Source organism: Giraffa tippelskirchi, chromosome 8 (assembly GCF_054371585.1).
Source record: "Giraffa tippelskirchi isolate mGirTip1 chromosome 8, T2T-mGirTip1v1.2.pri, whole genome shotgun sequence".
Lineage (NCBI taxonomy): Eukaryota > Metazoa > Chordata > Mammalia > Artiodactyla > Giraffidae > Giraffa > Giraffa tippelskirchi.
This window is the reverse complement of record NC_137282.1, coordinates 1300813-1328372: the sequence shown is the minus strand read 5'-3', so window position 1 is coordinate 1328372 and position 27560 is coordinate 1300813. Positions and strand designations below refer to the sequence as shown.

Here is a 27560-nt window from a genome sequence, read left to right as displayed (position 1 = left end):
TAAGCCGTGTGGCTGACCCTGTGCACTTGCCCTCGATATTAGATTTGAGTGAGTGTATGTAACATAAGAAAAGCCGTACAGAGAAAAATCCAGACTTTAAGCTTTTATTTTTTTCCAGGAATAGTTTATCAATAGTTTTCAAAATAAAACAAAAAAGTAGGTGTTTTAGTTTTCAGGATAATATATTATTCTATCATTTCATGATTTTTGATCTACAACAGAATCTAAAGTTTTGAAATCAGATAATTTTCTTTAAAAAAAGAAAGAAGAGGGCTTCCCCGATGACTCGGTGGCACAGACTCTGCCTGCCAGTCAGGAGACACGGGTTTGATCCTTGATCCAGGAAGATCCCCCGTGCCACAGAGCGGCTCAGCCCTGGGGCCGCAACTGCTGGAGCCCACGTACCATAGAGCCCATGCTCTCCAGCAGGAGCAGCTACCGCGAGGCGAAGCTCAGGCACTGCAGCTGGAGGGCAGCCCTCCCTTGCCACAGCCAGAGAAAAAGCCTTTGTAGCGATGAAGACCCCGCACAGCCCAAAATAAATAAATAAATACATTAAAAAAAAAAAAAAAGATTTCCTGTCTTCAAGTAGTGATCTCTTCTGTCCCCAAAGAGGATGGTAACTTCTTTGATAGCCACTCCTTATTTTTCTGATGTTAATTTTAATAGGATAATGTTCATTTTCTCTTAGTAAAAATTTAATGTGACACAATTAAGTGATGTCAGAAACTAGCAAAGTCCATCTTGTTCTTTTTGAAATCACGTGTTTGTGAAAATTAATTGGTTACATAATCAGATATGTCTGTTTATAGTAAACTTCCTGTTTTTTTTAAAAAGTCATGTTAAGACACTTTATGCAAAAGACAGGTAGAGTAAAATTGTACAAGGTATTGGTGATAATGGAGCAAAAGAATACGTATACATTAAATTTTCAGTGAGTTTCACAGAAAAAATAGTGATTTATAACAAAACTTAAGTAAAATAAATGTGTGCGTATCTGTACATTTCTTTCAAAATGTTGAAGCACCTCTTTCAAATGTTAGCCATTAAGCAATTATTTTCATCCGCTCTGGAACTTCAGTTGCATTTTAACTGGAAGACTTCTTGAACTGCTAAAGACAAAACTTGAAGACTGAAAATTCTGACTGGCCGCTGCTGACGGATGTGGCAATGACATTTAAAGTGGTGGGACACTTTTCTGCAGGAATGTGTGTGCATATCTTTAATGTCAGCTCTTGCCTCTGGGATGACACTTGTTAGATTTCATGGTGTCATGTGCTAGTTCAAGGTCGGTAGTAGTGATTTTTATTGTGCAATACCTGAATATTCCACTTATGATCTAAAAGCAACCTTTTGAAGCCAAATTTGTTGGCAAATTTGAAGCCAAATTGTTGAAGCCAATTTTTCTTTTACTGCTCCCTACTCTGGGTACTCTAATCCCTTAATTCTCTTTGAGTTTTATTTATTTTTTAAATTTATTTATTTATCTATTTTTTAACTTTACAATATTGTATTGGTTTTGCCATACATTGACATGAATCCACCATGGGTGTACATGTGTTCCCCTTCCAGAACCCCCTCTCACCTCCCTCCCCACCCCATCCCTCCGGGTCATCCTGGTGCACCAGCCCCGAGCACCCTGTATCATGCATTGAACCTGGACTGGTGATTCGTTTCACATATGATAATTTATGTGCTTCAATGCCATTCTCCCATATCATCCCACCCTCACCCTCTCCCATAAGGTCCAAAATACTGTTCTATGCATCTGTGTCTCTTTTGCTGTCTCTCATACAGGGTTATCTTTACCGATTTACTAAATTCCATATATATGCGTTAGTATACTGTATTGGTGTTTTTCTTTCTGGCTTACTTCACTCTGTATAATAGGCTCCAGTTTCATCCACCTCATTAGAACTGATTGAAATGTATTCTTTTTAATGGCTGAGTAATATTCCATTGTGTATATGTACCACAGCTTCCTTATCCATTCGTCTGCTGATGGACATCTAGGTTGCTTCCATGTTGTGGCTATTATAAACAGTACTGTGATGAACATTGGGGTACACGTGTCTCTTTCAATTCTGGTTTCCTTGGTGTGTCTGCCTAGCAGTGGGATTGCTGGGTCATATGGCAGTTCTGTTTCCAGTTTTTTGAGAAATCTCCACACTGTTCTCCATAGTGGCTGTACTCATTTGCATTCCCACCAACAGTGTAAGAGGGTTCCCTTTTCTCCACACCCTCTCCAGCATTTATAGTTTGTAGACTTTTTGATGGCAGCCATTCTGACTGGCGTGAAATGGTACCTCATTGTGGTTTTGATTTGCATTTCTCTGATAATGAGTGATGTTGAGCATCTTTTCATGTGTTTGTTAGCCATCTGTATGTCTTCTTTGGAGAAATGTCTGTTTAGTTCTTTGGCCCACTTTTTGATTGGGTCATTTATTTTTCTGGAATTGAGCTACAGGTGTTGCTTGTATATTTTTGAGATTAATTCTTTGTCCATTGCTTCATTTGCTATTATTTTCTCCCATTCTGAAGGCTGTCTTTCCATCTTGCTTATAGTTTCCTTTGTTGTGCAGAAGCTTTTAATTTTAATTAGGTCCCATTTGTTTATTTTTGCTTTTATTTCTGATATTCTGGGAGGTGGGTCATAGAGGATCCCGCTGTGGTTTATGTCAGAGAGTGTTTTGCCTATGTTTTCCTCTAGGAGTTTTATAGTTTCTGGTCTTACATTTAGATCTTTAATCCATTTTGAGTTTATTTTTGTGTATGGTGTTAGAAATTGTTCTAATTTCATTCTTTTACAAGTGGTTGACCAGTTTTCCCAGCACCACTTGTTAAAGAGATTGTCTTTTTCCCATTGTATATTTTTGCCTCCTTTGTCACAGAGAAGGTGTCCATAGGTGTGTGGATTTATCTCTGGGTTTTCTGTTTTGTTCCATTGATCTATATTTCTGTCTTTGTGCCGGTACCATACTGTCTCGATGACTGTGGCTTTGTAGTAGAGCCTGAAGTCAGGCAGGTTGATTCCTCCAGTTCCATCCTTCTTTCTCAAGATTGCTTTGGCTATTCAAGGTTTTTTGTATTTCCATACAAATTGTGAAATTATTTGTTCTAGTTCTCTGAAAAATACCGTTGGTAGCTTGATAGGGATTGCATTGAATCTATAGATTGCTTTGGGTAGCATACTCATTTTCACTATATTGATTCTTCCGATCCATGAACACGGTATATTTCTCCATCTATTTGTGTCCTCTTCGATTTCTTTCACCAGTGTTTTATAGTTTTCTATATATAAGTCTTTTGTTTCTTTAGGTAGATATATTCCTAAGTATTTTATTCTTTTTGTTGCGATGGTGAATGAAGTTGTTTCCTTAACTTCTCTTTCTGTTTTCTCATTGTTAGTGTATAGGAATACAAGGGATTTCTGTGTGTTGATTTTATATCCTGCAACTTTACTATATTCATTGTTTAGCTATAGTAATTTTCTGGTGGAGTCTTTAGGGTTTTCTATGTAGAGGATCATGTCATCTGCAAACAATGAGAGTTTTACTTCTTATTTTCCAATCTGGATTCCTTTTATTTCTTTTTCTGCTCTGATTGCTGTGGCCAAAACTTCCAAAACTATGTTGAATAGTAGTGGTGAGAGTGGGCACAGCATAGGAGCACCACAATATGTATGGCAAATGCTAACAAGTATGAAAGGGGAAATTAACAATAACACAATAATAGTGGGAGACTTTAATACCCCACTCACACCTATGGATAGATCAACTAAACAGAAAATTAACAGGAAAACACAAACTTTAAATGATACGATAGATCAGTTAGACCTAATTGATATCTATAGGACGTTTCACCCCAAAACAATGAATTTCACCTTTTTCTCAAGCACACATGGAACCTCCAGAATAGATCACATCCTGGGCCATAAATCTAGCCTTGGTAAATTCAAAAAAATTGAAATCATTCCAAGCATCTTTTCTGACCACAATGCAGTAAGATTAGATGTCAATCACAGGTGAAAAACTATTAAAAATTCCAACATATGGAGACTGAACAGCACGCTGCTGAATAACCAACAAATCACAGATGAAATCAAAATATGCATAGAAATGAATGAAAATGAAAACACAACAACCCAAAACCTATGGACACTGTAAAAGCAGTGCTAAGGGAAGGATTCATAGCAATGCAGGCTCACCTCAAGAAACAAGAAAAAAGTCAAATAAATAACCTAACTCTACACCTAAAGTAACTAGAAAAGGAAGAAATGAAGAACCCCAGGTTTAGGAGAAGGAAAGAAATCTTAAAAATTAAGGAAGAAATAAATGCAAAAGAAACAAGAGAGACCATAGCAAAAATCAACAAAGCCAAAAGCTGGTTCTTTGAGAAGATAAATAAAATTGACAAGCCATTAGCCAGACTCATCAAGAAACAAAGGGAGAAAAATCAAATCAACAAAATTAAAAATGAAAATGTAGAGATCACAACAGACAACACAGAAATACAAAGAATCATAGAGTTTTCCCAAGAGAACGCACTGGTAATAGCAAACACCCTCTTCCAACAACACAAGAGAAGACTCTACACGTAGACATCACCAGATGGTCAACACCGAAATCAGATTGATTATATTCTTTGCAGCCAAAGATGGAGAAGCTCTATACAGTCAGCAAAAACAAGACTGGGAGCAGACTGTGGCTCAGATCATGAATTGCTTATTGCCAAATTCAGACTTAAATTGAAGAAAGTAGGGAAAACCACTAGTCCATTCAGGTATGACCTAGATCAAATCCCTTATGAGTATACGGTAGAAGTGACAAATAGATTTAAGGGACTAGATCTGATAGAGTGCCTGATGAACTCTGATGGACAGAGGTTCGTGACATTGTACAGGAGACAAGCATCAAGACAATCCCCATGGAAAAGAAATGCAAAAAAGCAAAATGGCTGTCTGAGGAGGCCTTACAGATAGCTGGGAAGAGAAGAGAAGCAAAAAGCAAAGGAGAAAAGGAAAGATATTCCCATCTGAATGCAGATTTCCAAAGAATAGCAAGGAGAGATAAGAACGCATTTCTCAGCGATCAATGCAAAGAAATAGAGGAAAACAACAGATTGGGAAAGACTAGAGTTCTCTTCAAGAAAATTAGAGATACCAAAGGAATATTTCATGCAAAGATAGGCTCGATAAAGGACAGAAATTGTATGGACCTATTATCAGCAACTATATGCAAATAAAATGGACAACTTGGAAGAAATGGATAAATTCTTAGAAAAGTACAACTTTCCAAAACTGAACCAGGAAGAAATAAAAAATCTTAACAGACCCATCACAAGCATGGAAATTGAAACTGTAATCAGAAATCTTCCAAGAAACAAAAGCCCAGGACCAGATGGCTTCACAGCTGAATTCTACCAAAAATTTAGAGAAGAGCTAACACCTATCCTACTCAAACTCTTCCAGAAAATTGCAGAGGAAAGTACAATTCCAAACTCATTCTATGAGGCCACCATCACCCTAATACCAAAACATGACAAAGATGCCACAAAAAAAGAAAACTACAGGCCAGTATCACTGATGAACATAGATGCAAAAATCCTTAACAAAATCCTAGCAAACAGAATCCAACAACATATTAAAAAGATCATACATCATGACCAAGTGGGCTTTATCCCAGGGATGCAAGGATTCTTCAATATCAGCAAATCAATCAATGTAATACACCACATTAACAAATTGAAAAATAAGAACCATATGATTATTTCAATAGATGCAGAGAAGGCCTTTGACAAAATTCAACATCCGTTTATAATAAAAAACCTCTAAAAAGCAGGAATAGAAGGAACATACCTCAACATAATAAAAGCTATATATGACAAACCCACAGCAAACATTATCCTAAATGGTGAAAAACTGAAAGCATTTCCTCTCTTTGAGTTTTAAAATGCAGAGTTCCGACATCTGTGATGAAGTTGTAGACTTACTTAATCTTGAAATCGTTCCTGTGAAAAATAATTGTTCGCTTATGTTGTATGGTTCCCAGGTTTCTGGGGATGACTTGACTCAGAGACTGGCTAATAAATAACAGGAGACAACCTTGGAGGGATAAAGGCATACTACACACACCCAGCACCTTTCTGCTCAAAGGAAAAGTGGATGAGGCCCAAAGAGCCATATCTGGCCTACTGCTGCTTTTAAAAAAATTCTCCCAGAAGGATTCCTTCCTAGGTTAAAGTTTTGTCTACAATCACAGAAAGATTAGATGTGGCTGAAATATCTGTCCAGTCCAGTGAAGTGGGTAATGGGGTAAGGAGAGCTGGATGGACCTTCTTACTTTACAGAAGAACACAGCTTTATGCAACACGCCTGTATCAAGATGAGCCAAGAGTTAACGGGGCTTGCAGAAACCTGGATTGACCTAGATATTATCATCGGCTTCCCCTGTGGCTCAGTGGTAAAGAATCCACCTTCAGTGCAGGAGATGTGGGCTCCATCTCTGGGTCAGAAAGATCTCCTGAAGAAGGAATTGGCAACCCACTCCAGTCTGCTTGCCTGGAGAATTCCATGAACAGAGGAGCCTGGCGGGCTACAGTCCATGGGGTGGCAAAGAGTTGAACAGGACTGAGTGACTGCACATCAACAGAGATGGTCGTACTAAGCGAAGTAAGTCAGAGAGAGAAAGACAAAGACTGTGTGGCACCACTTATACGTGGGATCTGAATACGACACAAATGAACCAGAAATAGAATCACAGTCGGAGAGAGCAGACTGGTGGTTGCGAAGGGGGGTGGGGATGGGGGAGCAATGATGTGAGAAGGTGAGGTGAGCGGATGCAGACTGTCGTATATGGGGTGGATTAACAGCAAAGTCCTACTGTACAGCACAGGAAACTACAGTCAGTGTCCTGTGATAAACCACAGTGTCAAAGAGCATCTAAAAAGTAAGGGTGGCGATGCAGTGTACATAGATACAGAAATTAATACCAGTGCAATTAATGCAAGAGCAGTCCAATAAATTCTTCAAACATAAGGATCAATGACAAAGAACTTTTGCAATATCCAGAGGGTTATCTGTCTACACTGCGTTTCCAGCTTGTAGACCCACGTCCACACCCAGCACACACATACCCTGCAGCGTCACAGTCAGCCTCCACCCCACTTCATTATTTCCTGAAATTCTACACGGCATGGTCTCTCCATAGCATTTTGGACTTTCATACCACTCAACCTCTTTTTTTTTTTTTAATCTGTGGAAGGCTCAGTTGCTTTTTTAATGGCAGATTTTAAAAAATTAAAATAAGTATTATCAGAGTGCTTTGGAACTATAATTCAGTTAACGAGTGAGTATGCTTTTTATCTTGTTTTGTTTTGCTTTTTGATATGCCGGGTCTTGACTGGGACTCACTGACGGTTGGTAATTTGATCACCCCCTTTTTCCCCACAATGCCCTGAGTGATTTCACTTGCCAAAAGCATGGGCTCAGCTGTATCTGTGCAGAGAGTATTTGGTTTTTTTTGTTTTTTGTTTTTTTGATGTAAGTACACTCTTAACTGGCAGTATTTCTTTGGAGTAACTTTCTTAATATTCAAAATAGTGACAATCACTTGGCCCTATGGTGTATTAAAGTCTTATCTGATTGGAAATACCACTGAGAGTGTAGGTTTGCCAGGTACCTTAAAATATACATTAAATGTACATTTTGAACGTGGATGCGAGGATAGCACTGTTCACCTCGCCCGTATTTTAGCATGTGTTGTATATGCAGCGTTCACTTCTGCACCAGGAGAGGAAGATGAACTTTGCTCTAAGGGAAAGTGCAGCCTGAGCTGTCTGGAGAAGATGACTGACTACATGTCGTGGATCTAACTGAATGTAGCATCCTGCCCTCAAAATATACATCCAAAGGATTTGATTCATTAAAAGTAAATCAGGCAGGAGAAACAACGGACGCTGCTCCGTCCTTCAAAATGGTCTTCTCCATGTAGGCTCAAACCAACCCAATCTGTGTTGCTCAATGAATGATAACAAGTCTTACCTTCAGACTTTGACTCACACTCTGTCTTTTGATGTTATGTGTTGCTGGAAAACTGATGCATGAGTGTCCTCTCTGTTCAAACTTTCTAATATACAATTTCCTTGTCCAGTGTTCTTTCAATAAGGGTACCTAGGCCTTTGAGGATACTTGTCAGAATGATGCAAATGAAGGTGTGGATTGTATAGCTCTCTATTTATAAAGAGATTCTACCACAACACCCTCCCTATCAGAGTTGCCGTGACAAAGAGGACAATGTGACTATTATTTTCTGGCAAAATGGAACGTTGAGACTGAATAAGTCATGGGAAGTGATGTCTGTATACTTAGTCCTCCACTGCGATTTCTTCCATGTGAGGTGGCAATTTTAAAGCTTTTGAACTGGAAAACCTTCCAATCTAAAATCTCCCTGCCTGCTTCCACCTCACTTTAAACCATAATAGGCCCCCCTTACCAATAAATTAATATTAATAAACACATTTTTAAGATGATGTTCTAACTCAACTAATGTCTCTCTGGTACCAAAAAATAACGTTAAGAAAATATAAATGTGGGAAAATGCAGATAGCTATTTACAAGAATCTCAGAAAGCACAAGCAAAAGAATTGCACTGGCCCCATGAAGTAGTCAAAACACAGTGGTTCTTCCTGGCAATGAACCAGGGCACAAAAGACCCACGTGTTGCAAGAATGCCCCTGCCTTGGGCTTCTCAGACTGCCCTCTGTGAGAAGCGAGGAACAAGAAAGACGGGTAAAACTGCCCAGTTTCCGTGGCTGCGTTTGGACTTCACGGGGCATTCGCTTTTGAACTTTCCCACTTCAGTCTCGGCCTCTGGGGTGCCTGCTTGTGCTGTAATTGGTGAATTTTCCCCAGCAGACACCTGTCGGGTCCTCTGTCAACAAGATCCCCTGTAGAAGGAGAAAGCTCACTCCCTGAGCCGCGGTGAGAGCCGCTCTTTCCTGGGGCCCTTGTTAGTCTCGGGAGCCCAGCATCTTTGTGACAGAACAAGAGCAATGCAGTTGTCAATTCTTATTTCTTTCCCCCAGCCCACAAAGAAAATGGTGTTGGTGTGGGAGTGTGCAGCTCCGTTTCTCTGAAGACAGGCAGTAGAATGTGTCTGCCTTCCATCCAGAGGTTTAGAGCTTGCTTCCCACTGCTTCGTAGCATCATTCTCCATAGAACCCCACTGCTTGGCCACGGCCAGAATTAGCTTGAACGGTACCTATTATTGAAAGGGAGTCTGTATTTGCAGCAATACAGAGAATGCCAGTTTAGAAATGAGCCTGATTGCACGGTTCATTTTGTTCTCCTTTGTAGAGCCAGGCTGCGGCCCACTACAAAGGCACGAAGCATGCCAAGAAGCTCAAAGCACTGGAAGCCATGAAACATAAGCAGAGGCCTGTCACTGCCAAGGACAGCGCAAAGGCCACCTTCACCTCCATCACCACCAACACCATCGACGCCAGCTCTGACAAAACAGGTTACGGGCGCGCTTTGTTGTCTTGTCCCTCTCATCCTTGTCCCGTGGGGGCTCCTGCCCGGGTCAGCTCCTGCTGTTGCTGCCACCTTGGCACATGCCTGACCCATCTCTCTGTGTAATGGTAATGCCCCACCCCCCCCATTTTTCCAATACCCTCGAGAGACGAATGATCACTAGTAATATTGCAGACTTTGTACTGGAATCAGTCCGAGGGCTGCTTTTGAGGAACACAAGAGTCAAAAGGGCGTTTGAAGCCACAACCCTTTTTGAGAAGGGAGCCTTTCAGTGTGGGTCATGTGCATCGTCACCCACAGCTGCATATGGCAGATTTGATTGACCTGTGAGTACACAGCAGACTGTGCCAAATGAATCGAGAAGGCCCCCATAAGGGCATTACTGCCGACAGGGTTTATTCTCATAAATCCCAAATATTGCATTGTTGTAAGTAGTGGCTGTGTGAATCTGGGCTTGTTATGGCTGAGTAACCTTCCCTCTGCATATACAGGTAAGTGTTATTGATGCCAATTATTCTTTTTAACAGTCTTCACAGTGAAATAATGGCCTCTGAAGGGTCCCTTGACATAGCTCCTCAAACAACCAGTTTATTCATAACAAGGGAAGCCGGGGTGGTTTCCATAAGCTGGCATTTTAAAATATAAGACCACTGGTCCCCAGAACTTACATAAAAGGAAAGCAGTATGATCCATGGATGCGCCTTGAATAAATCACTTTCTAAGAACAAAAGGGCTGCTACGTATCAGTGGCTTTCCAGTCCCCGCAGATAGCAGGAAGCATCTATGTTGTCATCGACGGTAATGTCTTACCTGGAAGAGATCTTCTGGCCATGGCTGATGAAAATATAAAACCGACAGGGAACGAATACAACAGATTAAAGCAACTTGATTACATGAGGTACACCCATGAGACATACACATAATCCTCAGAGGGTCTGGAGAGATGCTTGCTCCTGTGCGAATCTGTAAGGCGTGATGGTATTCCTCCGAGTCCCCAGAATGCATTTTATATACTTCACGTGAGTGTCACTGTGGACACAGCCTGCCTCCTCTGTGGGGACCCTGTGTCTTCTCTGAAGCTGGGACCTTTTGTCACCTTTGTACCCTGGCACCGGGTCTCATGTGGTGTGGGTGCTGAGTAAACTGTCTGTTGGTTGCATTTTCTCTCATCCTTTTAATTCTCTGATTCATCCAATTTTGTGTCCCAACATTTAAAGGAAAAAAAAAAAAAAAGCTTGTCATGTTCATCTCTTTGAAGGTCTGAGTAAGAGCTGAATCATACCAGTGTATTAGTTCAGATGTAAGACCTTGTATGGAAAACAATACCCTTTTCTCCATTAACTGAAAATTCACTGGCTTATTTTGGGGACTATAGGAGAAACGAGCGGTCATGAAGCAAGTGAGTGTTATTTTTCTCCCAGATATTGGGGCACAAACTGGGATTCCCTAAAGCCATGCTTGCCACAAAGATCTATGTTTCATTTGCAAAATGATGGTAGGAAGGATGAATAAAGATGTAAATTTGGTGTAAAAGATTTGATATAAAAAGATGAGTTTGCTGTCCAGAGTTTGATGTAAATTTTTGCTTGCTCTCAAACTTTTCTACTCCTAGACATTTTTATCAATAATAGCTGTTTGGGTTACTTTGACATCTCTTTAAAATGCAAAAAAATCCCTCTACACTGAGAATGAGCACCATTTGATATATATATACATATTATATGTGTACACACATGTATATATACATACATATATATATGTACATGCTGAGTAGAGCTGCTAATTTGGCTTAAGAAAGGCTCCCTTGTGAGTTCATCTCTGTTACATAAATGAATTGTGAATGCATACCTCCGTCCCTCACCTTAGCGACTAGAATGGAAAGGATCACAGCCATCAGGGCTCCGTCTTCTAAGAGGATGAGTGGAAACTGGTTGGGGTTGGGTAGTGGGAAATAGAGGAGAAGGCAATGGCACCCCACTCCAGTACTCTTGTCTGGAGAATCCCAGGGACGGGGGAGCCTGGTGGGCTGCCGTCTGTGGGGTCGCACAGAGTCAGACACAACTGAAGCGATTTAGCAGCAGCAGCAGCAGCAGTGGGAAATAGCCAACGTAAAGCAGGTTCCCAGTGGAGACACCAGACTCACCTAGTGGTTGGAGCAGTGCTGAAATGGTGAAGGGCCCTTTCTAGCTGGAGCTGGAGACAATTTTAGAAGCCAGAGGGAGAATAAAGTCTGCAGTTAGTACAAATATCTTAAAGCCAAAAGAGGGAGGAAATGGATGTCTGGAAGGTCTCTGCCTTTCTGACCCATGGAGGCCTCTACTTGCAAAGAGATCGTACAGGTTGAAAGACTGACAATCCCAGCACACTCACTGGATGTCTTAGGCCAAACTCTATCCTTCCCTGGGATTTCTGCAAAACTCCCTATGAAAAGTAGCCCAGAAAGCTCTTGGAATACTGTAGACTCTCATCCCATTTTATTGCAATATGAATCCAAGGCACCTATGCTGACAGATTGGAGTTTTCTTAAAGCTCTTAGTTGTCCTTTTATTACAGTCCGTGTGCTCATACTGATTAGAAAGGGGTGCAACTCTACAAACACAATGGGTCTCTTAGCTGGTTTCTGAGAATAATTAAATACTTGGAAGCAGAGGAGAGGGAGAGAGAGAAGAGCCTGAAATCAGGGACCCTGTATTTTTAAATAATAACAAATTATAACTTGCTTAACGTACAAGTTGTGTGATTTATGCATGCATAAAATGTATACAACCGTTAAATCATTTTCACTAATTTTGCCAAATTTATATATATAGATAGATAGATAGATAGATATAGATACATATAATTGCCTTTAAAAATTGCCTTTAAAAATGCTTGAGTATACAGTGATTTGGTAGACAGGAATCTTAAGAGAAGGTTGGGCAACAATAGTGAAAAAAAAAACAGCAAGAAGTGGTATGGACTTGAATTTAAAAATTGCTTTGGATTCTCTAAAATACAAGAAATAGAATACTCATGAAAAACAAATTCTCATTCCAAATCTACTTATTAAAAAAATAGAATTTAGACAAATAATTCCTTTGAAATTGCTGCATCATGTATTATGGCTTTTAATTGCTGTCTTAGGCTAACAAATACTGGGCACGATCCGCTGGCTAACCTCTCCGTCACTTGGCGTCCTGATCTTGGAATTCTCTTCCGCTCCTTCAGTCTGCAAGCTGCAATGGTGAGCAGCAGACGATTCGGTGACCAGCCACCAGCTGCTCCCAGAAAGCCTCTTCCCCTGCTGCTAAGCAAGAACACACTCCTTGACAGCAATGCTTGATTTTAGTTCTTTCGATCTAATGAGGAGTGCTAGACTAGTGAATTTAACACAGACAAATTTATGCAAAAGTAAAATTTTAAAAAATATTTGGAACACTCAAAATTGTTGGTATGGGGAGTGATTGCTATTCATTACAGAATATTTCATGGAGCAAAGATTTCCAAAGGTGACCAGAATAACTTTGTCTGATCTAGTAACTGTTTTACGATTTTTAATTATTTATTTTTTTAAAATTGAAGTATATTTGATTTTACAATGTTGTGTTAGTTTCAAGTGTACAGGTGTGTATATATATGTATATATATATTTTTTCTTTCAGATTTTTTCCTTTGTAGATAATTATAAGATATTGAATATAGTTCCCTGTGCTATACAGTAGGACCTTGTTGTTTATCCGTTTTATATACAGTGGTGGTGGCTTAGTCACTAAGTCGTGTCCGACTCTTGCAACCCCATGGACTATAGCCCGCCAGGCTCCTCTGCCCGTGGGATTCTCCAGGCAAGAACACTGGAGTGGGTTGCCGTTTCCTTCTCCTTATATGCAGTGGGGTGTATCTGTTAATCCCAAATTCCCAATTCATCCTTTCCCTTATATTTACTCAAATTCTTAATACAGAAAGAGTAATCACAATATTAAGAAATTATGCTTAAAGTAACTCGGGGAATGTAACTCCCTTGACTTTTTCTATGAAATGACAATTCACAATTGTTGGCTTAAATCTCATTGGAAATCGCTCTCCGGTCTTTCTTTACTTTCCCTTTCTGGACACTTTTATTCATCCCCATGATGCATCCGTTAGGTTAGGCTAGGTGATACTGCAGTAATAAACCGCCACTTTCATAGCCACTGATGATCTCTCACACCCTACATAGCAGCCCTGTTGTCTTTCTGATGCTAAGTTAACTCTGGGGCCAGGCTGATGAAGCGGCCACTGCGTGGACATCGCCAGTTCTTTGGAAGAGGGGAGAGAAGGGTGTGAATCAGTAGACGTTTACAGTTTTTTAATGGAAGTGACACATAACTCTTCTCTCGCTTTCCGTGATGAGTCTCATGGTCAAGCCTGGTTGTAAAGGGCAGGGAGGGACATTCTCCTCCGGGAAGGGAGGCAGATAATAGCAATAAAGCATCACCTCGCATCGTGGCTCCTACCGCCCCGTGCTCGAGCCTCAGTGGCCACATCTCAGCTTTGTCCTCCTAGGACCTGACCTGACCTCTGGGGCTTATGGCTCACTGACTGGGGTGCACCTCTGTTTTGCAGGTTCAAAACAAAAAGAAGCCTAACTTGAACCACCGCCCCCCTCAACATTCTCTCCCTGCTGTCTGTCCAGGCCCTGCAGCTTGTGGATCTGAAACCTTCCCGCTGTTGTAGCCGCTTCCTCCTGCCTCAGTCTGTGCGTCTCCTTAGTGGTTGGGACGCACTCCCCTCAGGTTTTGAGAAAGCGTCTTTCACTCTTTCAAGCATGATTTCTCCCCGTATCCTGGCCTCGTGGGTCTCTGCTTTTACCCACACACTTGCCTTCAAGTCAAAGTGTCAGTCACTCAGTCGTGTCTGACTCTCCCCACGGACTGTAGCCCACCAGGCTCCTCTGTCCATGGGATTCTCTCCAGGAAAGAATACTGGAGGGTGGCCATTCCCTTCTGCATGGAATCTTCCCCACCCAGGGATTGAACCTGGGTCTCCTGCATTGGCAGGTGGCTTCTTTACCGTCTGAGCCACCAGGGAAGCCCCTACAGTCGCCTTAGTCTCCACGCAAATCCAGCTGCCTCCATCCGGGGCCCTGACAACCGTACCCTTCACCCCCTGGCTGTTTATAGAAACCTTCAAGGAGTTTTATGCTGGACCTCGTGGTCCCCCGTGGTTTGACCACAACCTACCTTTTCAAACGTTTTTTTCTGTTATTTCCCTGCAATATTCTTCACTAGACACAAGCTGCCCCTGGACCTTTGTTTCTTATACTGTGCTTCTAAAATTCTCCCTTAAAAGTGGGTCACTTTTCTCTTCTTCCTCCTGCCTATGAAGTCCCGTAAGAATCCATACCTCCCTGCCTCCCCTATCCTATTCTTGCTCAAATATAATTTCTATGTCTTGTCTATTTCTGTTGCCAGATGACATGCTCATTTAGACGGAATACTTGCATCATTCTTTTACTTCTCCTTTTTTCTTTGCAGAGCACTTTTATATAACAGATAGCTTGAAAACTTGAAACAATCAGTTTTTCTCTTTTGTTCTTGAATTAAAGCAAATCTTTGGATGTTCTTGTTAGTGAATTCCTGATTCCATGAAAGAACGATAATTCTCATTAATCCAAGGAATTCTAAGATATTGCTCAGAGAGTTTCAGAGTTGCAGGATTTCATAATGGCCAAGTCTCACCCCTAAAGTTTGCTTCCTGTTTGTTTGTTTCCTTTGAGATTCTTCAGTTACACGAGGAAAGAAGATTTGACATTTCTACTGTCCCTTCAGTGATTATCGATCAGGAGTTAACTAGTTTGTCAAGGTTTTGGATTTGCGTTAGCCATCGTGGCTTTCCAGGTGGCTCAGTGCTGGAAGAACCCCCCTGCCAGTGCAGGAGATGCAGGAGACCTGGGTTCGATCACAGGGTTGTGAAGACCCCCTGGAGGAGGGCACGGCGCCCGCTCCAGTCCTCTCGCCTGGAGAATCCCATGGACAGAGGAGCCTGGCGGGCTACCGTCCATGGGGTCGAGGAATCGCACATGACTGAAGCAACTGAACCCAGCATACAGCACGTAGCACATCTACTTGGTTATGATCTGAGAACATTTCTTCCTGGTTCTATCACATAATTCTCTCAAGTCTCAGAAAATTGCAAATATTTGCATTAGGTAAAGCGACTATGTTACAAGTTAAATTTGCCCTTTTCACTCTTACAATTCAATCTTCTTTGTATCAATCCCCACCCCCCTTTCTTTTGGGAAATCCACAATTATCATCCAGGATGTTGTACTCACCTGACTCAAAGGTCCCAAGAGTGAAATACTTTTGAATCTATTATTGAAAATGTCTGTGAATGCAAAGGAGTGTTTATTTACTCTAAACTAATAATTGATTCCATGTATTTATTGGAATTCAAATTACTTACACTTAGCGTGCCGAATACTTTTCTAATGATAAAGAAGATGTTCGATGTAAAATGCTAGCCGATGACTGTAAACAAATACATTAGGAAATAAAACCTCTATGGGAATGTCAGTTAATTTTATCAGGTCACATAGTCTGGAGTCTCTCCTCTGAGCACGACCCTCTCAAGCCTGCTGTTTACATCAGGCCTAGTGGCAGACAGAGTTAGGCACACGTTTTTTTTGCCTTTCCATTTAGGTTGAATCTAAATTATGGGAATTGAGACCTGGGAATAAAAGTGGTAGCTGAGGAGTCTATAAGGAAAAGCCAGTCCGCTGTCATTTAGAAAAGAGACACAATTTTCAGCAAGGGACACGTGGGCCTTAGCTTTGTTTCCGTTTCCATAAGGATGATGGGAAGAGTTTACCCTTCTTGACAAAGGCTGCAAACAAAGGTCCCAAATGTTGAAAGTTATAACAGAATATAGGCTGGGCTTGACATCAAAAAGCCATGCATATAAGAAACTGAGTTATACCTTTGTATATACAGTACAGTACGGAATATACTAGATGGTATTTTATTATATAAATGTTTTATACATATAGTTGCCAATATGCAAGATTCTGTCTTTAATACATGTTCCTGAAATACCCCACTACACCAGGCTTCATGATTAGCGTTGCACATTTTCTTTAAGAGAAACACAAGCTTTTGTGGCTTACGAAGCCATAGCTCTGTTGACCTTTCAGAGACAATACGCAGTCATTTGTAAGAGGACACATTTCTATCTGCACTTATGGGTCTAGTGGAGTGGCGTACAAACGCCCCTCTTGGCAGAGTGGACATTGTGCTAGCTCCTGGGGTCTTTCTTTTCTGACCCGTTATCCCAAACAAAGACTCCCTGGGAACATCGCTGCTGCCATAAAGGACCCCTTTGCAAGCGTCTTGGTGAGGAGTTGAGTACCATCGTGAGAACACGGATGCCTTCAGTGTCTTTTCTTAGCCCTGGCTCATGGCGTGCTTCAGACTGGTCAGATAAAGAGCCTTTATCAAGTGTTCCCTGATCAAGATGTGTGATAAGTGCCAGCAGAGTGTGCTGGGAGCAGATTTCTAGAGAGAGTAACACAGAGAAGGGGAATTCAGAAAGGAAACACACACACACTCCCGGTGTTTGTCTGAATGCTGTGGTCCTGGGGTCCTCGTGTGTGAATCAGTGATGGCAGATTCTACATTAAAGGTGGCGTGGAAATCACACGTAATATTCTAGTCTGCCCTTTTTGTGCCTGAGGAAATCACGATGAATGGTATTTTGCTGATGAAAGCTTTGCCCCAGATGCATTACGGAAACCCTCCTGGAATCAGAGAATTTCACAAAAAGTCCCTCATCTGGACAGGCACATGTTGTCTTCCCAAACCTAATGGATGAGTGGAGCTGTGTGTACCTGAATCCCCGAAGGACCTGCTATCTGTCTGTGGTCAGGGGCTGGGGTACTAGTGCCTGATAGGAGGGGGATTAAGGCTAAATTGACAAGATAGACGTATTTCTGTTATGTTTCAAAGAAACAGGGTGCCCGGCTTCTTGTGTGCGAGTGTGTGTATCTTTCCACACTCCATGTGGCTGTCTTTCTTTAGCAGAAATAGGAAATCCATAAAATAAATAAAAAGCTGAACACCTATCTTTTTTTTAACAGTATCTATGAAATACCAGACATCTGGATGAATTTTATGAACTAAATTAAAACTCCCAGTGGCTTAATCTACAGCTGTCAGGCTTCTGGAAACATCTGTGTCTACATGTGCACGTGTGTGTGCTTTTTAAATTAATGGAGGGATTTTTTTTTTCCTATTTTTATGTTCTTCTTAGGAATTGAGTGGACATAAGCTTCCATAAGGACGTTCTAGGTTGTGCAGTGGTAAAGAATCCAACTGCCAATGCAGGAGACGCAGGAGAAGTAGGTTCAGTCTCTGGGTCAGGAAGATCCCCTGGCAGAGGAAATGGCAACCCGCTCCAGCATTCTTGCCTAGAAGATTCCATGGACAGAGGAGCCTGGTGGGCTACAGTCCATGGGGTCTCAAAAGAGTAGGACATGGCTAAGTGGCTAAGCACAGCTCACATCACACAGAACTTATATAACGATAAAATATTTCGACTGCAAAATAATGATTCTTAATGTAGACTCTTAACTATAACATAAAAGTTCAACAGTGATCAAATATGACAGAACACGAAATGAGCACGTGTCAAAATCACGTGGACTATTAGAGGACTTTGTCTCCTAAGTGGAAAAGTGAAGGGTTTGATATCTAATAGCAAGGGACGTGACAAAAATGTGAAACAAAACATGTTCACAGCAGATTTCTTACAGGCAAAGCAACATGAAGCTTCTATTGAACTCTTAGTAAAACACAAACTGAAACAGATATTTAAATTACAAATTATACTTGCATTTATGTTCTATGAATTCCAAACTCTGAAACCTGCATCAGATCTTTTTTTTTTAAGACCGCATTGTGTGTGAGTGGCGACACATCACTCTCTAGCTGCAGGCTTAGTTGCTTTGGAGCATGTGGAATCTTAGTTCCCGGACCAGGAATCAAACCCACAGCCTCTGCATTGCAAAGCATATTCTTAACCAGTGGAGCACCAGGGAAGTCGTGCATCAGGACATTTTATGGTCTGTCCCTTGCCTACCATTTCTGGCAGTCCTTCACACCTCTCCTGATCTCTACCCCACCAAAATCACTTTACATTCTGGTGCTTGGAAAAGTGCTCCCTTGTACTTCACTCCACCCCCTGCATCACCATGCACAGAGGACGCACGTGTTACACGCCGACAATACCTGCATGGACAGACACAAACCTGGGCAGAAGATCTGGGCTTCTGTGTCAGTCCTGTCCCAGCACCTACTGAAATTGTGGCTCTTCCTACTTGTCAATCCCATCAAAATTTTACCTGCTTGATGGACCATACGCCTTTATCTCATATGTCTTTATTCAGCCACTGAAAGTTTTACATTAAAACTGTCAATAAATAGGGCCTTCCCTGGCGGTCCAGTGACTTAAGACTCTGTGCTCCCAGTGCCAGAGGCCTGGGTTTGATCCCTGGTCAGGGAACCGGATCCCACATGCTGCAACTAAGACACGGCGCAGCCAATCTATGCGTACGTATCTAATTTAAAAATAAGACTAGCAATAAACAGTGATGCACTCATTCTAATTTCATCAATATCATCCTAGGAATTCTTTTAACAGTCAAAACTAACACACTCCCAAAATGCCTAGTAACCATTTCCGTGCCTAGAGTCAATGCATTTGACTAATTGAATTCTGTTACTTGTACTTTATAATGCAAATCAAAGACATTAGCCAGTTTAACTCAGAACTTGAATGCACAACCCTTGAGTTGAACATTTCCCAGAGACAGCATAAAATTAAGTTGCTATTTTAATTGTCATAATTACATTCAGATCCATCCATAAATTTCCCTGCTACTTCAGTTTCTCATGAGAGTCAACATTGTTAAAAGCTCTATTGAGTTAGATCGACTCTGTACTAAGTTGTGTCCCTGGTATCAGGTTAAATTTGAGGGCAGGGGCCGTGTTTAACTCCATACGGCGGAGTCTGGGCCCTGCGGCCAGTGCACAGCATTCGCTTTGCGATGGTTGTGACTCAGTCTGTAGACAGCCTTGCCGGTAGTTTACACTTACGTGATTGCTCGAGTCAGTCACCCTCAGATTATAACATTCGGTGCCTGGCCAAACTCCAACATGAAGATCAAGATGCAGTATATGTAGCCGTATACTGACCCATTTGGACCTTATCTTATTTTTTGCCCAGCTTTCTGTTTTCTTACCAACTCTCTAGTAGAATTCAGGAAATCCAGACTTAAAAAAAGTCATGCAGTTCTTTCATGCTGCCCAGGAAGTAGAAGAACATATGGAAAAGAAAATCTTTCCCGTCCTTCTCTGAACTGGTCAGAGATTTGAGCTTGACCAGCTTGAACTCTAGGGTATTTATTAGTTCTTTGGTTCACCGATTCATTCACACCCACTCATTCCTATTCAAATACTTTTGCAATATTAAAGATAACTGCAGGGGTGGAAAGTAAGGTGCAGAACAGGAGTGCTGCTTGCAAGATGTCTCCAGTCCGGTTCTGGAAAACAAGAAATAAACCCAAAATATAATTCAGGGTAGGAAATGATTCATCAGGAGACAATAGCAAATATAGGGCCACGAGAGTCCAGAGCAGCTGGAGTGAGCCTTTCATAGGAAGGGGGTGGAGGGTTCAGAAATAGTACCAAATGCACATCAAGGATATGCAGTCCCTAAAAGAACTCCTTAACTATTTCACGTAAACCTTTCAGGGCATGCTCAATATTTGCTCCTGTCCTCTTGTGGATTCACTTCAAAGAAGGATTGAGAACAAAGGGCTGCAACAAAGTGCTTTAGAAGTTCTATGTTAGAGAACCACGGAGTGGTCAGCGCTCTCAGGGCCAACAACGTGGCTTCTGTGCTGCCCGGAAAGGAGAAGCACTGAAGCTGGCTTGTGCATCCCTAGAAAGACATCGCCTCCAGGATCTTTGGCAGAAAGGTTATGGAGGAATCTGACTCTTAATTTGCAGATAAAGAAACCAGGTTTCTGAGTGAAATAACTTGACTAAGGTCAACACATTTATAAGAAGCAGAGCTGGGATTTGAACCACATTCTGATTCCTTCAATCTGCGGTCTCCTCTTGGGCAGCAAACCCCTTAGTCCTCCCATAGTCCTTGATGGCGCTACTCCGACTTAGGTGGCTACTGGACTATTAAAATCACCCGGGAGAGTTCCTCTTATTTTCCAAAACCCTCTAACACCCCTAAGAGTGCTGCTGAAATTATTTGCCTTTGCATATCAGATCTTGGACCTGTTAAAAGATTCTGACATATGTGTCTGCCCACATTTAAGCTCATCCCATAGTTATTGTGATTTTTACCTGAGGGGAGGCTTCTAAGAGAAGATGAAGTTAAGGGCTAAAGCTTTTGGTTATTCTCCATTTTATAATGAAACCATGCTGTAATTTTTATTATTTTGTCAGATAGAAAAAGCTTCGTGTATATTGAAAAGAAGCATCTTTGATCCTTCTATGTAAAATTTACATTAATTCATTTAGAAGCTTCATGTGAAACCATCTCAATCTTGGATTTTCTGTGTTTATTGATTTTGTAATGCTAGCTAGACAATACAGAATTTTCTGCAAGATCAAAACTCAGACCTTTAATATAAAAGGAAAAAAAAACCAAACAAGGTCTAGGGTTTTGGGGCAGTCAAATGTGAATTTTTCCAAGTGAATATATAAAACTATCAAAGATACCAGAAGTCTGCCTTCAGTGGAAGGGATTGGAGTCTGGTAGGATATGTATTCAGTTCAGTTCAGTTCAGTTCAGTCGCTCAATTGTGTCCAACTCTTCGAGACCCCATGGACTGCAGCACGCCAGGCCTCCCTGTCCATCACCAACTCCTGGAGTTTACCCAAACTCATGTCCATTGAGTCACTGATGCCATGCAACCATCTCATCCTCTCCTCCTGCCTTCAATCTTCCCCAGCCTCAGGGTCTTTTCCAATGAGTCAGTTCTTCACATCAGGTGGCCAAAGTATTGGAGTTTCAGCTTCAGCATCAGTCCTTCCAATGAATATTCAGGACTGATTTCCTTTAGGATTGTCTGGTTTGATCTCCTTGCAGTCCAAGGGACTCTTTGCAGTCCAAGGATATGTATTATCTTCTAGAAATTTTCACTTTGGAAAAGTGCTTTAATTATTTCAGTCAACTAGGGTGATATTTAGTGCAGTAATTTTGGTAATTGAAAATCCAGTCACTTAAAATAGGATTGATTAAGGGTCCATAAGTGTAAGCTTTTTCCTGTGTTACTAAGACATTTTAGATCAGTATACAATGATATTTAAAAATAATGTAGTCTAAAGTTCACTGTCATAAATAGTTTGCTCTATAAAGTTGACAATTTCCTAAACTGAAGAAACAATGTAGCTTTTATTTATATAGCTTTTAAAATTTTAATATGTCATCATATAAATTTGTAAGTTATTGACATCCCCATAATAAGGAACTTATAGAAGACTGTATCAGAAATGAGACAGAAATCATATTTACCTATCCATTAGTTGAAACATTTCATAAATCTCTCATTTGCCAGATACTTGGAAAAGCATGTTAGTGATGTTGTACTTGTCTTTTAGTTATTTCCAGTTACTAGTATGTGTTAACTTTTGTGGCCTAGGAAGGATAATCGGATAATCGTCACCCTGAAAGGTGAATTGATATTAGGAAGGGTTTTGAAACAGTAGGTGAAAACCAATTTCTTACTTCACAGTAATCCAAGATTCTAACCAGCATATATATCTTTGTGCTAAAAAAAACACCAGTCTAATAACTGTGGTTGGAATAGCTATAGAATAATTTACTTGTCATGGCTGCCAAATTCATTGAGTATTTCTGTCCAGTAATATTCTCTTTATTCAAAAGGGTAAAGGTGACATCCTCTATCAAACTTGCAATTAACAGGGGAAGGTAGGACAGTTTTTTGAGTTGCATTGTGGAAATTAATTTTTTTTTGTAACGCCCAAAGGAATGAAGGAAAGAAAGCAAATGAGACTTCATAAACAAAGTAATTTTTTTCGGATAGAGCACATTGAGAATTCTTAGAACACTCGTTCAGTATGTGGGTACTTTGTCATCAGATTAATTTAATTTAGATGATGGTTTTTCAGAATATTTTCTTTTACTTAAAAACCCGAGAAAGCCTTTGTTTTGTCTTCATCAAAATCCCACCCAATGGAACTCCTGCGCGTCCCGGGCTGCGGTTCTATCCGTTGTCCTCTTATTCCAGAAAGAAAAATAAAGCCTGTGTTATAATGTGCCCCACTCCCTGGGGTTTCTTCCCAACACCGGTGAATTTTGCTTTTTTAAAAAGATACTTACACAGATGAGTGTATATATATATATATGTAATCTTTTTTTAAAGAGACAGTCTTTATTGGGTGCGCACCTCCGTTCCAGCTCCTGTGAAAAATGCAGTTTTCCTATTAGCTGGGTTAAAGGGTTAACCCTTCGTGAGTTTGGTAATAAAAATATTGTTGAAGTTTAAAAGAAGCAACAACAACAAAACACTTAAAACTTGATGTCATTTACCATCAGTACAGTTGTGAACTTTCCAAGATAAGAATGTATGGTGAACCTATCACAGTACTATTGTGTTAGTTGGGTATGTAGGCTAACTTTGGGCTTCCCTGGTGGCTCAGACCATAAAGAATCAGCCTGAAATGTGGGAGACCTGAGTTCGATCCCTGGATTGGGAAGATCCCCTGGAGGAGGAAATGGCAACCCACTCCAGTATTTTTGCCTGGGAAATCCCATGGACAGAGGAGCCTGGTGGGCTACAGTCCATGGGGTCACAGAGTCAGACACAATTGAGTGACTAATCACAGCACACAGCACAGGCTAACTTTGTTGGCAAAGTGAAAGTGAAAGTCGCTCAGTCGTGTGCGACTCTTTGCGACCTCATGGACTATACAGTCCATGGAATGCTCCAGGCCAGAATACTGGAGAGGGTAGCCTTTCCCTTCTCCAGGGGATCTTCCCAACCCAGGGATTGAACCCAGGTCTCCCACATTGCGGGCGAATTCTTCACCAGCTGAGCCAACTTTGTTGGACTTACTTACGACCAAATGGGACTGATGTGTGGGCTCTCAGAGTGGAACTTGTTCGTACGTAGGGGACTCGCTGTGTCTCCCGTGGGACTGGGTATATTACTAGTAATAGTATCAGTACTACGTTGTAAGACTTCTCATGATCCCGAGGTTAAGCAGGCAGTTCTCGCTTGGGTGGAGGTGTGAGGGGGAGGTCTCCTGTGTTCTTACAGTCAACCGCAGCTTGTGATGAGTCGTCCCCAGACCTGCTTCACCCCCAGGTCAGGCTGGCAGTGACGCCGCCTTTGGTTGGAGCCTCGAGGGAGGGGAGCTGTCTGCCGGAGGTCCTACCAGGGGCCTTTTCACGTCCTGAGCGCCTCACACACCGCATCTTCATTTCAGAAAGACAGCCAGGCTGCAGTTCTGATTGCTTTAATGACCCAGCCTCTGAGTTCCCAAGACCCTGTCACTGAACTTACTCCATTGCAGAGTGGGGTTCAGGTTGGTCCATTGAGGCAGAGGCTCAGCATCAGTGGGCCGTCTGAGATGGGAGTTCTTGCTCAGGCCGTCTTTTAAAAGGAAACCGCCACAGTGGTGTTTTAATCTAGCCCATCCTACTCTCTGCTATTTGAACAGCAGCCTTAGAAGAGGTAGGACAGGGTGTGGAGATGAAGGGAGAGACTGGGACCTTAATACGAAGACCACTTGGATCATGACGACAGTGGCAAGAAGGGGTGACACCCAAGTTGTAGGAGCTCGAAGCCCCAGAGCCACGCGTGGACATCAAGGACTTTTAGGAATGTGCCTAAGAGATGAACGCATAGCCTCCCGTTTCAGAGGAAGCTGTGGCTCCAGCCCAGACCTACAGGGCAGGGCGTCAGGAAGAGGCTTCCACGACCAGAAGTGGGAGATGCCCTTGACTTGGAGGTCACAGCGCATCCTGACTGGGAGCTCTGCGGCCTCGGGGCTGTCTGGAAGCTGTGGCAAGCCCATTCCCTGTGGCATTCCCTCTATGCCCATGGGACAGACAGACGGATGCGTTTGCCTCGGTGGGAAGGGAGAACCAGGTTTAGATGGTGAAGCTGAATCCTGGCAGGTGTTCCCAAAGCAAAAATCTCACCCAAACGACTGCATCAGCTGGTTGCTTTGGCATCACAATTCCAAAAATAAACGAAACGGCCCATCTGGGACGTTCAAGAAAGAGGCGAGGCTTCAGACTCCTTCCCATGTCCTCTCCTCTTTGTGCTCAATCAGCCTCTCTCTGCGTCAGGGCCCCCAGAGGAGCCCTGTGAGCCTCGCCTTGGGATGGAGCCCTGAGACATCCATCGGGCCATTTCACGGCTCCTCCCCGCCCCAGGCTGCCTCTTTCTGCGGACCACGTCTCCTAGCTTTTGCTCTGTTGATTTAATAGACCCAGGGAAAGCTGGTAATGCAACCACAGAAGTTCTGAGTGGACGGTCTCCAGTTTCATCTCCATCCTTCCTCTGGGGCTCCTTGGACCCTGTAGACTCTAGGTTCTGCTCCATTCCAGCCGCTTTAAGTGTAGAGCCTGTTGAAATAAATTTCTCGTGTGTGTGTGTGTGTGTGTGTGTGTGTGTGTGTGAGCAAGCTACTGTCCCTCTATCAGCTGCAAGAAAAAAAAAGCCTTATTATTTAGCAGGTTTTAACAGGTTTCAGTCCATTAAAAGAAAAAGAGAGCATTGAATCGCCTCCTTCAGCTTTTAACCGGTGCTTTCATCGGTTTATTAATAGTCTCTAACTGCAAACATGTCTCTTCATGGTGGGGCTGGGCCCGCTCTAGCGGCGACAGTCCTCTGGGACCACAAATCCAATTCCAAGTTCTACCTCCAGGTAATGCTTTCGGGCTGCTTTGGAGAGATTAAACAAATAAATGGCACTGCTTTCCTTCCAGAGAGCTGAAGCTGACTGGATTTATTCATGCTCTAAAAACCCCGGCCTCAGAAAACAGCCAGAACTAAAGGGGCAAATGGCCCGGCGGGCACCGGGCTCTTCCATGGCAGGCTCCTCATGTCGCTTCTGTCCTGTATTTAAAAGGCTGTGACACTGGATGGGCAGAAGAGTGAGAATCGGAAAAATGCAAGGGATGCATTTGAACCGCAGCCATGAAATGAAAAGATGTTTGCACCTGGGAAGAAAAGCTATGACCAACCTAGACAGCACATTAAAAAGTAGAGACATCACTTTGCTGACAAAGGTCCATCTAGTCAAAGCTATGGTTTTTCCAGTAGTCATGTAGAGATGTGAGACTTGGACCATATGAAAGGCTGAGCACCCAAGAATTGATGTTTTCAAACTGTGGTGCTAGAGAAGACTCTTGGGAGTCCCTTGGACAACAAGGAAATCAAACCAGTCAATCCTAAAGGCAATCTACCCTGAATATTCATTGGAAACACTGATGCTGAAGTTGAAGCATCAATACTTTGCCACCTGATGTGAAGAGCTGATTCATTGGAAAAGACGTTGATGCTGGGAAAGATTGAAGGCAAAAGGAGAAGGGGGTGACAAAGGATGAGATGGTTGGACGGCCTCAATGACTCAATGACTCAACTCAACTGACTCATTGGACGTTGGGTTTGAGCAAGCTCTGGGAGATTGTGAAGGACAGAGGAGCCTGGAGTGCTGTAGCCCATGGGGTCACAAGGAGTCAGACACGACTTAGCGACTGAACAAGAAAAAGTCAGATGCACTAGAACAAGATTGGGAGCTTTGCCTTGATGGGATAGGGCGGAAGATTCCGTTCTAAATAGGCAGGCACGTACAGGCAGGAGGAAAGCTCAATCGCCGTTAGTTCCCTGTGGTGGTGGGACGCCTCCTTTGTCATAATGAACTGTGTTTCCCTTTTTGCCTTGACTGCTAGGAAGATTAGAACAAATTTGATGAACAACTGTAATCTTCCTGAAGTTAATGGAAGGGATTAGGAAGTGATCGATTCAGCACGAGTAGAGAAAGAGACATAAAATTTTAACACTGTGTAATAGAATAGAGCCTGGTGTGCTGCAGTCAATAGGGTCACAGAGTCGGACACAACTGAGCGACTGAACAGCACTAAATAGAGTTTTAAAAAATCTTAAAGAGACTAATGAACCAGGAGGGATTGTGATGATAAAAATGTGTAAGTTCAATGTTAAAATACATTTTCCCTCCCCTTTCTAACTTAGCATGGTAAAAGCTTTTAAGGAAGACTGACTTGGCTTTAAGGCTTCCCAGGTGGCTCAGTGGTAAAAGAATCTGCCTGCCAATGCGGGAGACACAGGAGAAGTGAGTTCCAATCCCTGGGTCGGGAAGCTCCCCTGGAGGAGGGAATGGCAGCCCACTCCAATATTCTTGCCTGGAGAATTCCATGGACAGAGGAGCCTGGTGGGCTATAGCCCACAGGATCACAGAGTCTGACATGACTGAGCATGCACGCACAACTTGGGTTTAGCAAAGTATAACATTGCATTTTCGTTGCACATTTAATTGTAATAGAAATTATCATAGACAACTATAGCTCTTACTGTGAGTCAAATACTCTAATATTTTACATAGATTGGCTTATTTAATTCACACAATAGCTTGAGAAAGGTTGTGATTTCTCATTATTGTGAATGCCTATACTGAAGAGCAGAGAGGTTAAGTATTTACCCAGAGTCACACAGCTGGTAACGACAGAACCAGGACTGGAATCCAGCAAACCTTCCCCAGAGCCTTGGTCCTAAGCATGTTGCATCTGCAGTGTAAGGTTGTGATTCAGCTATGTTTCAATAAGCATGGTATTTGATAATGTTTCCTCTTTCAAGTTTTCTCCATAGTATTACTATATTAATATTATTCTGTGTGTGCATATTATATAGTGCGTGTGTGTGTATGTGTGTGTGTGTGTGTGTGTGTGATTATGCTTGGAAATGTCAGTAAAATTATAGCATTAATAATGAGGAAGTTGA

At 42.0% G+C, this 27560-nt stretch overlaps 1 protein-coding gene across 4 annotated transcripts in view; it reads left to right on the top strand.

The window, feature by feature from the left end:
* Positions 1 to 27560, top strand: part of ZNF385D (zinc finger protein 385D) — a 938617-nt gene that overhangs the window by 830730 nt on the left and 80327 nt on the right. For all 4 annotated transcript variants that reach the window (XM_081520983.1, XM_081520984.1, XM_081520986.1 and 1 more), the window contains one exon: positions 9356 to 9518. In XM_081520983.1, the coding sequence (XP_081377109.1) occupies positions 9356 to 9518 (163 nt within the window). The remainder of the gene's footprint in view (positions 1 to 9355; positions 9519 to 27560) is intronic.